The sequence below is a fragment of the Hydra vulgaris genome, chromosome 02 (genome assembly GCF_038396675.1).
Source record: "Hydra vulgaris chromosome 02, alternate assembly HydraT2T_AEP".
In the NCBI taxonomy this organism is placed as follows: Eukaryota; Metazoa; Cnidaria; class Hydrozoa; order Anthoathecata; family Hydridae; genus Hydra; species Hydra vulgaris.
Genome location: NC_088921.1, coordinates 35,367,501 through 35,384,773, shown reverse-complemented (window position 1 = coordinate 35,384,773; position 17,273 = coordinate 35,367,501). Strand labels below are relative to the sequence as shown.

General features: G+C 29.2%; 1 protein-coding gene across 1 annotated transcript in view; it reads right to left on the bottom strand.

The window, feature by feature from the left end:
• Nucleotides 1-315: 315 nt before the first annotated feature.
• Nucleotides 316-17,273, bottom strand: part of LOC100198486 (endoplasmic reticulum mannosyl-oligosaccharide 1,2-alpha-mannosidase) — a 19,942-nt gene continuing 2,984 nt past the window's right edge. Inside the window, exons 4-7 of the mRNA XM_065790720.1 lie at nucleotides 17,005-17,192; nucleotides 16,810-16,933; nucleotides 1,855-2,058; nucleotides 316-1,264 (exon numbers count right to left, since the gene is read on the bottom strand). Coding sequence (XP_065646792.1) covers nucleotides 926-1,264; nucleotides 1,855-2,058; nucleotides 16,810-16,933; nucleotides 17,005-17,192 — 855 coding nt within the window. The 3' untranslated portion in view covers nucleotides 316-925. The remainder of the gene's footprint in view (nucleotides 1,265-1,854; nucleotides 2,059-16,809; nucleotides 16,934-17,004; nucleotides 17,193-17,273) is intronic.

Genomic DNA, 17,273 nt, shown 5'->3' with positions numbered 1-17,273 from the left:
ACCTCCTACATGTGCCTTAAGCACGACCAATTGAAACTTTTTACCATCCAGAACAACCCATTTTTTAGGGTCAAGATATTTTTTTTGATCAACTAGGTCTGTTTGTACAACTCATGTTATAAATCTTTCTTCACAACAGTTTTGCTGACTACTTTAGTTCTTCTTGTTTTCTCCACCTCGAGAACCAATAGTAGCAGTAAATTCGATTATTTTTCAAAAAAATGTATAAATTATCCATAAAATATATATATATATAGTTTTATGTCATTTCTTATTATACTAAAATAGGGTTTAAAAAAATATAATACAGCTACGTACTATTTTATCTAATTGTTTAACCAGAAAATGTACAAATAAATAAAAAATGCCAACAGATATATCAAAATTTATTAACCAATCGTATTGCTTTATTTGGAAAATATATTGCGGCTTAAGTAAATATTCAAATAAATTATTTAAACCAAAAAAATTTATTTTATGTTTTAAAGTGATAAATACTAAAACAGAGAAATCTCTCTTTATATACTACCAATTTCACTTGATCGCCGATCGATATCTTTACTTAAAATTTTTAAAAAAGACAATATCACAAATAAAAATTTCGAAGCTAAATTTTTTAGAAAAAACCTAAACATTTAGAAAAATGTGTTCAGTTATTATTGATATAGCGGACATTAAATAAATTATAACGAATTCTTTCAATAATTCATTAATAATAACAAATAAAGCAAATAAAAATTAAATAAATTCACATTTTATATACATGGGAACGTTTTTTCTTTCCAGTAAATAAACAATACTATTTAATATCAAACTTGCTTTAAAAAATATCATTGAGAAAAAAAAGGGAGTTAAAACTTGTGTAAAAAAAAAGATAGCAAAAATTTTTATCTGATTAAAAACAAGAACAGATTCAGACAAAATACTAACCATTAAACACAGGTAGAGGATGGGCCTCTGTATTAAAAACAAACTTATCTAAAGGTATAATATCATCGTCACTAAAAAGTAGATATAAGTACTTGAGCGTCTCTCCTAAAAAAAAACTCTCCATTTTATCTCTACCCTCACCGCGACGAGGATTTTGAGCGTTTCTAACATCATTAATGCTAACGTAACCACCAGTAGGAACTTTACAATACTTATTAAAGGCTTTAAATATATTCCAACCATATTCTCTATATTTATTTTCCTTCGTTATTTGGTACATAATATGTAAAGATTCAACGGTCTCAGGGCGAAGAAGATTATGTGCATCCAATGGCTGCAAAACAACAAATTGTAGATTAACAAAGATAGAAAAATTACCTAATACTAAAAGATCAAACTTTTACATTTTAGACACAGCTATGTTTAGTAAAATGGATCATCTAAACACTAGAACCTATTCTATACTCTTTTATTTTTCGTATGAAATAAAAGAATAACATGAATAATTGTTGTTTAAAATTATTTTATATAAATTTAGTTTAAATATATTTTAATTTGTTTTTTTTATGAAGATCATTCAATACTAGTTTTTATTTTATATTTGTAATATTTTTATTTGTTATATTTCAAGACTAATGGACAGTTCCACCATCAGACTAATAAAAAAATAAATAAATAATAACTTCAAAATATTCTTTACGATTTTCGTTTTACATAACAACTTTTAGGGATCCTGGTTCGATTTCACATTTATATTTCATATATGAATTCTTCAAAGAAATCTTAAATTCAACTTTTTTTAAACCAACAATATCTATATTAAGTTAGCTAAACAATGATTTAGATACCAGTGAATAATAAAATATCTGATTCTAGTATAAAATTGGGCATTTTCTTTCACTACCATAAATATCATAAATTTACCTTTACTATAATATCATCAGACTTATCACTTGAGGTTGATGCCATTTGAAAGTGAGCTATTTCAGGGCTGAGACCTGTTGCCATACGGGCATACATTTGATAACAAGTTTCGATAAGCTCTTTTGCAAGCTCCATGTGCTCATAAGGTAAACCATGATAATAACCAAGTGCTAATGTTCCAGGAAGAAAGCAAACCAAATGATCCTAATGAAAAATGTAACAATTTATTTTTAAATTTAAGTAAAACCTTTAATAAACGTATTAACTTTTTTTTGAATTATTTAATAACTTTGGGTTATTTAAAACTATATAGCTTTGAAAATTTTATATTGATATTTGTTTGACATGAAACTTTTATATGAAAATCATTTTACAATGAGACAGATGAGTAATTTATTTGTAAAATTTATTTAAAACAAAATTAAATTTAAAAAGCAAAAATGGTTACGTAAAATTTATCAAAATTAACAATTCTAGATATTTAAAGAGGAAAAATCAAAAATCAAAATAACTTTAAGAAATTAGTGATCACATCACAAAACATGTCAAGGAAGTAGCATTTAGTAAAGTTCCTGTTGACTAATGATGCCTCTATAGCTTGAGTGATGTTTAAAGGGGCTCTAGCCACTTTGTTATGACTGCAGAAATATTAAATTAAGTAAAATGAAACTTGAACACTCTAACATTATTGTAAAAGTAAAATAAATTTCTGATAAAATCCTGTTAGCCACTAAAAACTTCAAAACCTCAAAACAGTAAGAAAGCAATACAAAAGCCAGTTAAAGTGTTAGCAGGTAAAGGAAGTAAACAAGTTGAAAGAATCACATCTACAAACAAGTAACATTGGTAACTGTATGTTGTGCTTCAAATACAATTGGAAACTCTATTCCTCCACTATTTGTTTTTCTTATTGCAAAATTTCATGATTACCTTCATCCAGGAGGACCTTCCTCTATCATATCTGAATTCATCCAACCGAAAGAATTTGCAAATCCTTCTGGTTGGATAAATTCATAAATTTTTATAAAATTGATAAAACGTTTTATGAGATACTCAAACTGTTCTCACGAGTCTCCAATTTTATTGCTTCTAAACAGCCATAAAAGTCATATTTTTGTTGGAGGTTTGAATCTTGCAATTCAACAAGAAAATACAATGTTAAGTTTTTTTCCCTATTGCACCTATAAATTGCAACCATTAGATAGAACTGTTTTTGGACTGCTGAAAAGGTTCTGCAATGCTGCATGTGGCAATTTGATGATCACAAATCCAAGACATTTGACTATTTATGATAATGTTTCAATAGTTCATGAACCATATACAAAAACTTTCTCACCATCTAATATACAATGAGGATTTCAAGTAGGTGGTATTGAGTCATTCAATCCAGAAATTTTTGAAGATGATGAATATTTATCATCATCAGTTACAGATTGTGCTGCTCAAAATACAGTAAACACAACTCTTGTGGAATCTGAAATGATTCCTGCACTTGCTGATGGCATGGAGATTTAAAATGGAGCTTGAAATGACTACTGCACTTGTTGATGGATGGAGCTTAAAATGCCTTTAGCACATCATGAAACAAGTTTTTAAACAAAGTGTCATCAAGCGTTGCCTCATTATTCTTACCTGAAGTTTTGAAACCTTACCCAAAAACATCTGCTAGAAAAAGAATTGTTAAGAGTAGGTAACTAAAAACAAGGATCTTGACTGATACTCCAATTCGAAAAGAAATTTATTTGTCAGAAGTAAAGAAACCTATAAACTAAAAAAACCAAAAAAAAACTCACAAAAGATAAAAAAAAAGAAGTTAAAAACTTAAATATGCTTAGGAATAAAAAACAATGTAAAGAAAAGCACCTTTATGACTTGACTTTGATAAATAATATAAGAAAATAATCTTGTTAACTTTAATGTTAATAAAATTCTTGTATGATAGACTTGATAAACTTTAAGTTTTGTAAAATTTTATATATATAACTTAAAAAATTGGTAAAAATAAAATTTATAAACTTTATAATACTTGAAGACAGTTTGTTCTAGTTTAATTTTGTAATTAATAAGTTTTTAAATCTATATTGGGTTGTTTGCAGTTTACAATTATCATTGTTTTAGTGCCCATAATCCTGAGCATACACAGATTAGACATTTCTCACATTGCTTTTTCACCAATATATCCATTTTTGAGTGTATTCTTTTCTTAACTAAAGCTTTTTCATATCATCTGTAATGCACTCTTTTTAAATTTTCCTACTTATACTTTATCCTATTTTTCCTGAACCACTCTCTCTATATGCTGGTATGCAATCATCTGCACCTTGCCCATCTTGATACACAATCATCTGAATTATGCTCAAACCCCTTTATTTTTCCATGATGCAATGTATAAGACTACTCAGACTCCCAATACAAGACAAAAATTGCTGATTTTATCCTTATCTTTAAACCTGATCATCATTTTATCTATGCTTGCAAGACTTAATTGACTTCTATGCATTAACCAGAAGTACATTTTTATACACTCAAAACCATAACAACTAAAATAACCTTGTATACTATTACACCTATTTCATTGCTTAAAAGCTGTATGAACAATAGAGCTTGCCATAACACCTCCACTTTGAAACCCGTGTCATCAGCCTTGACACACACACACATGAACACATACACATATACATCTATAAAAACATATATAGTTTATCACCATTTCGATCCAACTAAAAATATTGTATGCCAACTGTTGATTCGTAACAGAGATTTCAAGACTTTTGAGACTGGTTTCAAGCTCTTGTTTGGACCTTATGTTTGATGTAATATAAACTTTATTTGCATTAATGTATTCAAAAATCAAGTAATGTATTTGATTCAAACATATTTTTTTAAATTAGATATAGCATGCTGTATAATAGTTGCTACTACATGTAGTAGGAGGGTAGCCTGTGGGCTATGTAATACCTATGTAGTACCTATTCTTTTTAAAAAATGTTGAGGGCCCATATTAGGGTGTCCCAAAAAAAAACATTTTTGAAAAATATAATGCAGAGACCCCCTTAATGTGTTCTATCTAATACAAAAATACTAGATTTAAAATTTTTTTTGAATAAAAAATATTTTAAGGGGTTCCTCAAGACCCTCGAATATTTAATGGGTCCCTAATATTTTCAAAAAAAAAGTTTTTTAAAAGTAAGTCAACCTGGTATTCAAATGAAGCAAAATTATATAAAAATTTCGAAAATAATATTTAATTTGGAAAAATTTTAACTTATTTATCAAAATTGTCATAAAAATACATAAAAAATGCATTTTTTTGTTTTTTGTTAAAAAACGTAATATTTCATGTAATAAAACAAAAAATAACAATTCTATATTTGAAATCTATATTATTTTTGAAATTTTTATATAATTTCGCTTCATTTGAGTACCAAGTTAACATATTTTTGAAAAAAATTTTTTTTGAAAATATTAGGGACCATTAAATATTCGAGGGTCTTGAGGGACCCCTTAAAATATTTTTTATTCAAAAAAATTTTAAATCTAGTGTTTTTGTATTAGATAGAACACATTAAGGGGGTCTCTGCATATATTTTTAAAAAATGTTGTTTTTTGGGACACCCTAGCCCATATTGTAGTTATATAGTGAGCTATCTAGTAGTTATATCCTAGAAAAAATTAAAAATATTCAAAACCAATATAAAACTAACTTTTCCTACAATTGTACAGGCTATCTTACTACTTTTAATTTTACACAGTTAATATTTAAAAAAAATGTAAACCTGTTTATTTATTTATATTCTTTACTTTTTTTAAATATGTTTCAGTAAATTGTTTTACAATAAAGTAGTTAAAATAAGAGAATTGTTAAGAAATAATATATAAAACAAAATACAAGATACAAAACAAATATACAAGTATTGGAAAAAAAGAAAAAAAAGAACACTGGTATTCGTAAAAGAGTAATCAATTCTTGTCATCATAAATAACACACCTTAATAAAATTCCAACACATAAATACATTAAAAAAAAAACAAATTATTAAGCATTTAAAAATATATCATCAAGAAACAAATTGATTTCTTGAAACTTTTTCTAAAAAGAAAAATAACTCCATTCAAAAGAAAAATCAAAATGGTTTAAAACTATTTTGCTCCAAAGAGAACCAATGCAATTTTGTTCCACCAAATGAAATGCTAGATTTTCCAAAATTAGTTTCAAAAAATGGATTTTTTTTGCTGAATTAAACTACTGTTGAACTGTTGGAATTAAACTATTGTTTCTTATATTGTATTTATTTTTATCTTTTAATCTGTCTAAATGGTGGAAAGAAGGAATTTGTTTTACATAAAGAGGAGAGGGAAGTTTTTACATAAAGAGAGAGTGGGGAGGAGTTTGTTTTACATAAGACAAAGTAATTAAAAACATTGAACTGATATATATTTAAAATGTTCATATTAAATAAAAGAGGATAGGCATGTGTAAATCTGTCTTTTAAACTGACAAGCAACATGCTTCTGTTGATGATAAATAGCTTTGTACAATGCTCCAGTACTTTTAGCAACTTAATTACACAAGAATTAAATGATTATTAAAAACTTCCAAATAAGGTTTTCATCGACATAAATGAAAAATTTTCAAAATGACATTTTTCAGTTTATTAAATATAACTTAAGTCATATTTAATAAATTGTCCAGTAACATTATAACAGGTTATATTTAATAAATTAGCAAGTAACAATAACACATTTCCCTAATATTAAATTTTTTGAAGGAGAATTCTTAATTGATTGCATCAAAAGCTTTTGATAAATCAATGAAAACTCCCAATGTATATTGGAAATTTTAAAAGAATAAGACACAATACTAGGAATAATTTGGAGTATTGTGTGTTCTATTGATTTTTTTTTTTTTTTTTTTGAATTTTTGAATATTGATTGAAATATAGAATATTATTTAAAGTAAGGTGATTATAAATTACATTATATAAATTTCTCTCTAAAACTTTAGAAAAATAGACAAAATAGAGATTGGGCGATAATTTACATCACTGGTTGTATCACTTATTTTAAAACTTGGTGTGACTTTAGCTACATTTAAATCATCAAATCTTCAAAATCATCAAAATTAAAATCATTACTTTTAGTAATGATTTCAAAAGTTTAAGAAACACAAATTTAAAAGTGATGAAAATTGATGTGATTAAGTGATCAAAATTTATTTAAATCATACATAGATTTTATTTTAAATAAACTAGGTGGATACCCTGTGAGCTTTATAATATTAATGTATCAGGGCATGTACTCATTATGCAATATCTATGTAGTATTATAGAGCAGCCTAATTTAATTAATTTAAAACATTAACTAATACCTCCCGCGATTGTGCGGGCTATCCTACTAGTTTATGTAAACAGTATATATGTATATACATTTATATTTATATTAATGTGTGTGTGTGTGTATATATATATGTATATATACATATATGAAACCCTCGGAATTAGGAAAAATAAGGTCGGCATTAATTTGCTGACTTCAATCTTTTAGAGGTCGGCAAAAAAAAATTGATACAAAGGTCTTACCATAAAACATAGAAATGAGGTCGGCAAAAAAGGTTGCCAATCTCAAACACTAATTCCCAGGGCTATATATATATATATATATATATATATATATATATATATATATATATATATATATATATATATATATATATATATATAAAATATATATAAAATATTTATATTAATGTATATATATATATACAATATATATATATATATATATATATATATATATATATATATATATATATATATATATATATATATAAAAGTATATATTTATAATAATATATATAAATATACAGTATATATATATATATATAAATATATATATATATATAAATATTTATAATAATGTATATATATATATATTTATAATATATAAACATATATAAATGTATATATATATATATATATATATATATATATATATATATATATTATATATATATATATATATATATATATATATATATATATATATATATACATACATACACACACAATATATTTATGTATATATATATATATATATACATGCATATATATATACACATATACATTTAAAATTCCCAGTTTAAGGTAAAAAACGCATTCTCCAAATAAAATTTGACAAATCATAAATTAAAGTTTAATAATAATTCTAACAATTATTGAATATTAATTATTATTAAATGCTAATAGAAAAATAACATAAGAAGTTCTAATATATTATTTGTGTAATACTTGAAATAAAATCACCATTAATGGTGTAATGATACTTGTACTTAAAAAATACTTAGATATTGTGGCCCCAAAATTTTTTCTTAAAATTACAGAGGTTTTAAATTATAGCAAAATTGCTCATTTTACCCAGACTACATGATATGAGCACTTTAAAGTTGCTGAAAAAATAACATTAATTTTGTAAAGAAATACAAATCTGACTATTAGAACTAAATTTATCGAATATAACGATTCGTTATTCACACAAATTATCATTAAAATATCAAATTAGCTTTAATGAAAATTAGGCCACTTTTAATTAAAACAATACAACTTTGTTTTACGCAATAACAAAATAAAATTAATTCATTATTTTTGAAATATATTAATTCAAACCTTTAAACAATAAAAGTACAAATTTTTTGAATTAAAATTACAGAACTATATTTAGTATTGTTAAAATAATAAAAACTTTTATAATATTTTGTTTTTATTCAATGGTTTAATTACTTTCAAAGTAAACCACTGAATAAAAACCACTGAACAAAAACCACTGCAATTTTAGAACTTCAAAATAGGTTTCAATGAAAAACACTGGGTACTAGGTAATTTGAGCTCACTCATATTATAAAAAACACTGGGTAATTTGAGCTCACTCATATTATAAGAAAATATTAAATGAAGTTAAAAATAAATGTTTCTATGCTTTTTTTTCCAAACAAAAATGGAACAGATTTCTAGCTGATATATTTTGCTTTATAAAAAAAAAAATCTATATTTTAACATCTTTGTAAAAAGCAAGAGTTTTATCATTATAAATTAGAGAAAGTGATTTTATTGTGTCTTTAGGCTGTGCTGTACATTAGTTTTTTTCCAAGTCAGTCAGTTGTTTCAAAAAAAATGTTGCACTGATATTGGACATAAATACAAGTTTTTCTAATGAAAATTTGCAATGTCTTCAAATTTAGTCTTTGATGTTATAAAATATTATTATACTGAATCATAAAGATACTGTTAAAACTGTTTTTGCGATCAGTAAAGCCTATGGCATCATCCTTGGACTAAGTATTTAAAACTTACCTGTACTTGAATTTACATCAGAAGATAAACAATGGCATTGCAAACGTATCAGGATGAAGAATGAGAGAGAAACCACATCACTACCTACTGATTTTTTTGTTGTTTTTGATTTGTGTAACCAGGTGCAATTTCCAATCATTCGCAAGTTGTTTCAAATTATCAAGTCATGTCCTGTAAGTATCGCCAGTGCTAAGCGTAGCTTCTCAACCTTGCAAAGATTAAAAATGGGCTGAGAACAAGAATGACAGAAACCAGACAAGTAATTTCTCTGTACACATTAAATACAGATTGGCCGTATTTAATGCGTACAGAGAAATTCCAGTAAATGTTGAAAAGGTAATTGACCATTTTGCAAAGTTGGCAAATTGTCAATTAGAATTTGTAATATAAGTTGTTAAAATAACCAATAAATTAAGGTTTCAAATACATATTTAGTTAAACAATTAAACTTTTTATTTTTATCATTGTCATCTTTTATTATCATCTTTGTCATTTGTCAAAATTTGGAATATTCTTTTTGTTTTAAAGTTGGTTATTGCAAACATTTAAAAACCTTCCTACGCCAGTGGCTTTACTTATATATTATTTATGTCTTGAGACTAATATTGATAAAAAAGGTTGACATGGGAACAGTTTTACAAAAGAAATTTTTGAAGGATTCCTTAGTACCAAAACACATCAAATTTGTTTGAAAATTTCTATATTAATTAAAAAATTTAATTTTTTTGCTAAGATTTTAGGGTTCCTTGTTCCCATTCTCCTACCACAGTAACTTTTTTTTTGTGAATAATCTTTTTGTAATACATATGAACATAAAAAAATTTGGAATATTCTTTTTGTTTAAAAGTTGGTTAATTCGAACATTTGAAAACATTCCTAAGCCAGTGAGTGAAGCCATATAAAACTTATTACTTCGTATACATGGTTGAAAAAAAGTTAATTAACTAACTGATGCAAAAAACCTCAATGTTCAAGCTTAAAAAAAAGATATAAGAGAGTAAAGTTCATGGAAATTACGTAATTTATGTCAAATGACAAATGTTTTTCGTTGCACTTCGGAATCGTTACTCTTCCGTGGAGATTTTCATTGAACACTAGCTGGATTACCCTGTGCTTTGCGCGGGTTTCTGTCACACTTAAACTTGACAGAAATTTATCTTTTCCAAATTTCATTGTGTTTAATGTGAGTTAAGTTGTTTAAATTTAAGTAAATGAAATTCTTATTTAATCTGAACAGAAACATATGAAGGTTAACAAAGTTACCAAATACTACAGGTACAGTCTGTTGTTACTGGAGAGCATTCTAATACACAACATTGACTGTTTTATTTTCTGGAGCAAGTATGTAGAGATTTTGAGGTCATCCATCTCTTGAACTGGCCACATAGAGTTGGCCATAAGAAAAGCATAGATTTTTTTTGTTTGATGCCAACAACCTGCAAAGACTAACCCTGAACTTTAAGTTCAAGTTTGTGGGATGGCATACCACTTGGTTCTAAGGAATTCAAAAACTCTAAAGGATATTCTACCGCATCGTCCATGTCAGTTGTGGTGTCAACTGAGGTGCAAGTATGCAACTGCCCCAGAATCTCATTGATCATATTGGCATTAATTGCATTGACAGCTCTGTTTGTTGGTGCCAAAATCGCTCTCTCATACAGCTAGGCATAGTACGAATTCGGACCTTCAGCATACTTTCTTTGAATGCCTGGGAAAACCTTGTTCTTCAACTCAACACGGTTTGTTTTTGCAACAAGGTTAATGAGTTAACCGTGTTGCAAAAATTAGCAGGAAAACTGATTCTTCCACCTTGATCAGGTTGTACCCTGCCTTCACCAAGCATTAGTAGCAATCTCGAAAATTCCAATGCAGAAGGATCACCTGAGACTCGAGCTCGCATGTTTGTGGTAAGGACCTTTCATTTTACATCAGGCCATAATGTAGATGATGCTTTGAGGCATTAATTGCATCAGCAGCCGTTCCTTGTGGTATGATTGGCAATGTTTGCCAAAAATCACCAGCAAGTAAAAACAATACTCCACCCATAACCCTTTCATTTCGCCGACAATTCTTGAGTGTGTCATCACTGCTTCCACACTATGCTTGTGCATCATTGTTACCTCATCCCAAATTATTAGCTTGCACTGTCGGAAAACATCACCCAAGACAGACTTGGCATTAACTCTGCAGATCAACCACCTTTCAAACCTTTAAACAATAAAAATACAAATTTTTATTGTTTAAAGGTTTGAAAGGTTTCTACCACCTTTTAGCAGCATAGCTGCTATACCCAATGAAGCAGTGGCAAGTGCAATGTCACCATTACTCCTGACTTTGGCCAATAGCAGATTCATCAGAGTTGTCTTTCCAGTTCCTCCAGATGCATCAAGAAAGTACAAACCACCATTGCCTTGATCAATTTCTTGGAACAGTTCTTGGTAAACTGCTTGCTGCTCTGCCAGATTGTTGACTTTTGGCTCATTTTCCGACACATATCGCCTTATCTCATCCAAGTTATATGTTTCTTGCAGAAACTCATGACTGAATTGTTGTGGACTATGTCATTGTGGTGGTTGGACATGGAAGTCTGGAAGATGCAAGCCAGTCAATTGCAAAACCTTGTCCTCCAGGAGAATTAAGGCCTGGTTGTACATTGCCAGTGTATATTGTAATGAGCGATCATTAAGTTGTCTTTGTGCTTGGAAGAGGATATCCTCAGCCATCCAATTCTTGTATTGATCCCAGAGGCCTGTGGTTCAGATGGGTGACAGCATGCAATAATGATGGTGAAGAGTTCACGAATTTTGAATGGTGATCGACAAACAACCGCTTCTTCAAGACAATCATGCCAGTGTTGGTCATCTTCAAGTAACCCACGACGCAAACATGCCTTTTGGTATGACTGACATAGTACTCTGTCTACTGTCTTCAACATCTCGAAGGATGTTGGACCTTGAACTGTGAACAGGAGCAGACGCAAATGATAACACTCAGAGAAGTTGGAGTGAACCGTATAAACCCTGAAGTTGTGTCTGATTCAAGCAGATCAACTTCAACCGCTCGGATTCAACCTTTGCATATACATCAAACAAAACCTGATGAGTCAAGTCCCCAAAAGCCATCAGCCAGTTGTTAATCCCAGGAGCACTGTTTCGAATCATTAGCATGAATGCATAGAAATCCATGCAGGAAACTGTCTTGCGTGGGTCAGGATTGCCTCGGATGATCTGTGGTATGAAGAAATGGTAACCAACTTGGCCATTCCAAAAAACTAATGGGTACTGTAGAGGATCATGTAGCTGGTGGAATTCATCAATTTGGCTTATTGTGTTGTCATGTTTCCTTATAACAATGTCTCGTCAGCATTTTGGTTGCCCAAAATAATCTCTATTATTTACAGTAGGTGCATTAAAAGTACCAGGGTGGCTGCCTCGGGGTGCCATATCTGCATGTATGACCAGTCGGCAATCGTCATTAGGCATACAATTTGCAGCAGCAAGAAATAACTAAACACATGAGTTGTGTTGCATGAGCGAATTCTGGAGTACTTGAGCAATATTCAAGCGCAAAGTGTTGCCACTCCTGTTTGCCTCATTAAGTCGAAAATTAACCTGCACTGTACTGTCACTCAAAAAATACACCGGAACCCAGGAGTTGTTGTTTGATGGTTGTTGTTTTGAGGAGGCAACAGGGAACCAATTAAAAGGTACACTTGGCCCTGAACTTTGAATGTTGGCATGTATCCTTTCTCTCGAACTTGTTGGTAACATCCAAAAGATGGCATTTGGAAGCAATAATTGTAGAGGCAAATATGGCACAGAAATTCTGTAGAGATAGGAGAGGATCCATCTAAAAGTGACCTAAGTTCAACTGGCGGTTGTGGTATATCTGGAACCTGAACCTTGCCACTTTGACAAAAAATCCATGGCTCCATCTCAAATCGAAAAGCATCACAGTAAGTGCAACGTTTGTCAATGTTGCCAATCGAAACCAGGTTTTCAGCAAATAATGCTTGTAGATGATAGTGGAAGGCCAAATTGCGGAAATCATTCCATGTGGCAGCACGACGGTTAACCTGACACACTTGTTCAGTTTGTCTACGAATTTGTGTAGCCAAAGGGGCCTCAACAGCTCATTGACTTGCATTTCGAATCTGGTTAGACAGTAGTCAGGCCTGCTGTTGTTCAGGGGCCTCAGCTGCTCGTAGATCAGCCTGTAGTTGTTGGGAATGCAGCTGAGCCTGTGTTTGTGCATCTGTCTCAGCTGCTCTCCTGTCACGCTGGGTTTGTAGTTGGTCCTGATGTTCTTCTTCGTTTGAGAAGCTCGAACTGAAGCCATGTGACATGCAGCAGGTGACCTCGTACCCAATGCAGGATTCTTCTTTGGTGGCATGATGACAAATCTGAACAAAATTGGTGAATTGAATCAGTTGAGCTTGTAAAAGAATTCAGTCAAAACAGTAACTTACCGATGACCAAAAGGTGAAAAAGTTGTTTCAAAGGCAGAAGAGTGGTGTTGTAATGATGTCAGAAGTCCAAATTGGTGATGGGATCACTTGCAACTGTCCAACCTGAACAAAATAGGTGAATCAGATGGGCCTGCAGAACAGATTGTCAAAAGAGTTGCTTACCAATGATCAAAAGGTGAAAGAGTTGTTCTATAGGCAGTGAAGTGGTATTGCAGTAATGCCTGAAGTCCAAAATGGTGGTAATATCACTTGGAAGATGCTTAAGAAACACTGGGATTGAATTCAGACTTGAATGTTTACAATTCAGAAGTTCGCGGAAAATTGCGATTGAAAATGGCGGGAAAATGCTTTTTTTTTAAAAAATGATATTGCTGTTTTGTGTCACTTTTGAGAGCTGAGGTGTTTTTATAGGGTTAAACAGGCCATTTCTAGGTGGTTTGTTTAATGAAATTTTTCTCTATCATGCATCGTTTCTGAGATGCATGGTGGGGATGCCCTTCTTACACTACATAAGGGCCTTGAAGGAGGGGCCGCTGGTGGCCCAAACCTGGCCAAAACCACCGCTCAGGCCTACTTAGTGTCTGTGTTAAGTTTGGTATTGATTGGTCCAGAGCTGTCGACGCCTATAGCTAACATCCAACATACAAACATTGTCTTTTATATATAGAGATATAAATGGCTATATTACTTTAAAATGCAAGGATGTTAAGGATTAAAAAACAAGATTTGTTCTGTTATCTGAATAAAATTATACATTTTATTCAGATGGGTCCTTAGATATAACATTGGTTAAAGAACTAAACTCAAAGACTGTACCAAAGCTATTCATGGTTAACACCCTAATACATGTGTGTGTGTGTGTGTATATATATATATATATATATATATATATATATATATATATATATATATATATATATATATATATATATATATATATATATATATATTTATATATATATATATATATATACATATATATATTTATATATATATATATTTATATATATATATATATTTATATATATATATATATATATATTTATATATATATATATATATATATATATATATATATATATATATATATATATATATATATATATATATATATATATATATATATATATATATACAACTCTGGGAATTAGGGTTGGCATTCGGCAATGCCGACCTAAAAGTGTTTAAGGTCGGCAAAAAATTGCCAACCTCGTTTCGATGTTTTATGGTAAGACCTTTGTATCAAATTTTTTTTGTTGACCTCTAAAAGATTGAGGTCAGCAAATTGTTGCCAATCTCAATTTTCCTAATTCCGAGGATTGTATATATATATATATAAATATATGATTGAAGATTTTTTTATATTAATAGATGCTCCTTTGCGCAGCGTATGATATGCATGCATGAATACTACCAATGCGAGAATGGATACTATCAGGTGAGAATGAGGGTTTAAATGCATACTTAGAACAATCAACCACGCAACAAATTTGAGTTAAATTTGGTCAACTGATTTGGTTATATTTGCTGTAGTAGCCACAGATTGGCATTATGCTTTAAACATCTTCTATCTACCTTTGAACATGTAAGGGAAGCCAACGTTTTATTCTTAATCTTTGGAAATTTTTTAAATATCGAACAATAGCAATTAATTTGCTTCAGGAAAATGCCAATACTTATAGCAAAATTGACAACATTATACCCAAGTACAAGTTTTTTCGGCAACTACAACAAATTTTTAATTGCATTATAAACTTGCTATAACAAGCAAATAGAAGCAAAAGCCCTTGGCTTATTTATGCAAGCTTCAAGTAAAGAAACAATACTTTCAATTCTTATGTTGTTAGATGTTTTTTCCGCTATTGGTCCTCTTGTACTGTCTCTGCAGTCATCCCAAAAATATATTTATTATATATATTTCTATATACGTTAAACCAGGGGTTCCCAACCCTGTGAAGATTTTGTATATGCCCGTCACTATTTGACAATGAAAATTATTTTTCATAAATAATTATTAAAACATTAAGTATTTTTATTTATTTGTTAGAGTTTTAATTTTTTTGAGTGCTTATGTTTATTAAACACGTTCATATGTTTGCGATATTGTATGTACGAGTGGTTGACAGTACTTGTCGCAACTTATCTAGTTGCAAGCCAGATGCTAGCCTTTAATGGTTAGTGCTATTTGCACATCACTTCTTGTAGAAAATTTTTTATTATGTCCTCTTTTATTTATGTCAGAATACATTCTTTTGTAATTTTTAATTCATTTTTAAACTGGTATTTTAACACAGTTTTTTCTTCCATTTTTTTATGTATTTAATTGCTGATGATTGCCATGTATGGAACAAAACTTGAATGCAGAAAACCTCATTGTCATTCTCGCACTTTTTTGTGTTAAAGGATTTTAAATGGTTCGCATAATATAATTTAAAAGAGGTTTTGCTTATCTTGATGTATACTTTATCTTTGTATTGAGGTTTTTTTTCTTATGATGGCTTGTTAAACGATGTTGTTAGACAAGTAATAGTTGTTCAGTGGGGATTTTTTAATACTCCATTTTTGAAAAAATATATATACTTCTTAAACATTCTTCTTAACACTCTGTTTTTGGAAATATATATACTTCTTAAACATTGAGCAACAAAAGGTTTAGTATTTTTAATACTAAATTAAACAACAACAACAACAATATATATATATATATATATATATATATATATATATATATATATATATATATATATATATATATCAAGCTTTCTCAGAAGATGTGTACAGTCACAAGCCTTATATGACCACACAAATTTTTTATATATATATATATATTTTTTTTTATATGAATGAATGATAAAGCAAATAAAGGGTAAACCAGAGAAACTTAAAAAATAAAAATAATATATTTCTAAAATTAGTAGTGTCTCAATTATTAATTCAAACCTAATATTCAATTTAATTTTAAAACGTCTAAATTAATAGTTTAAAGTTAATAATTTTTCCTGCATCACTACATTAGCTCTTAGGTTGATTCATTGTTATATTTATGCGGTGCGAAAAATGGTACAACTGTGGAATATATGAACCATATTGAACAAATTACTAAAAGTTGTTAAATAGTATTGATTTAAAAAAAACAAATTACCATCTTAGCACTGAAACTCCGCCCTGATAACAATTCTCCTACAAAGGTAAGATTACTAGGAAACGATCTTCTAATTAACAACTTTTTTACTCCTTCCATTGCCGTTATATATTCTGATTTCATTCTACAAAATATCAATACAATATAACAAACACATATACACAAAGCATAGTACAAATAAAAACACTTATTTACTTATCATCAGTTTTTCCAGTTTGTATCCACTGCTTCAATAGGTATTCATAGTAACTATCACCCCTGGCACCCAATGTTATAGTTGAAGCTGGTGTAAACTCTCCACTGTCAGCATTTATAAAGATAGGACATAAACCATGAGGACGATGTAATGAGAATATTTGAAGCATGACATTGTAAGCAGCAGACTACAGTAGCGAAAAAACAACATAAAACTCAAAAGCATTTTATTCCTTCTTTTGTAAATAATTAACTAATTTTAGCTCAAA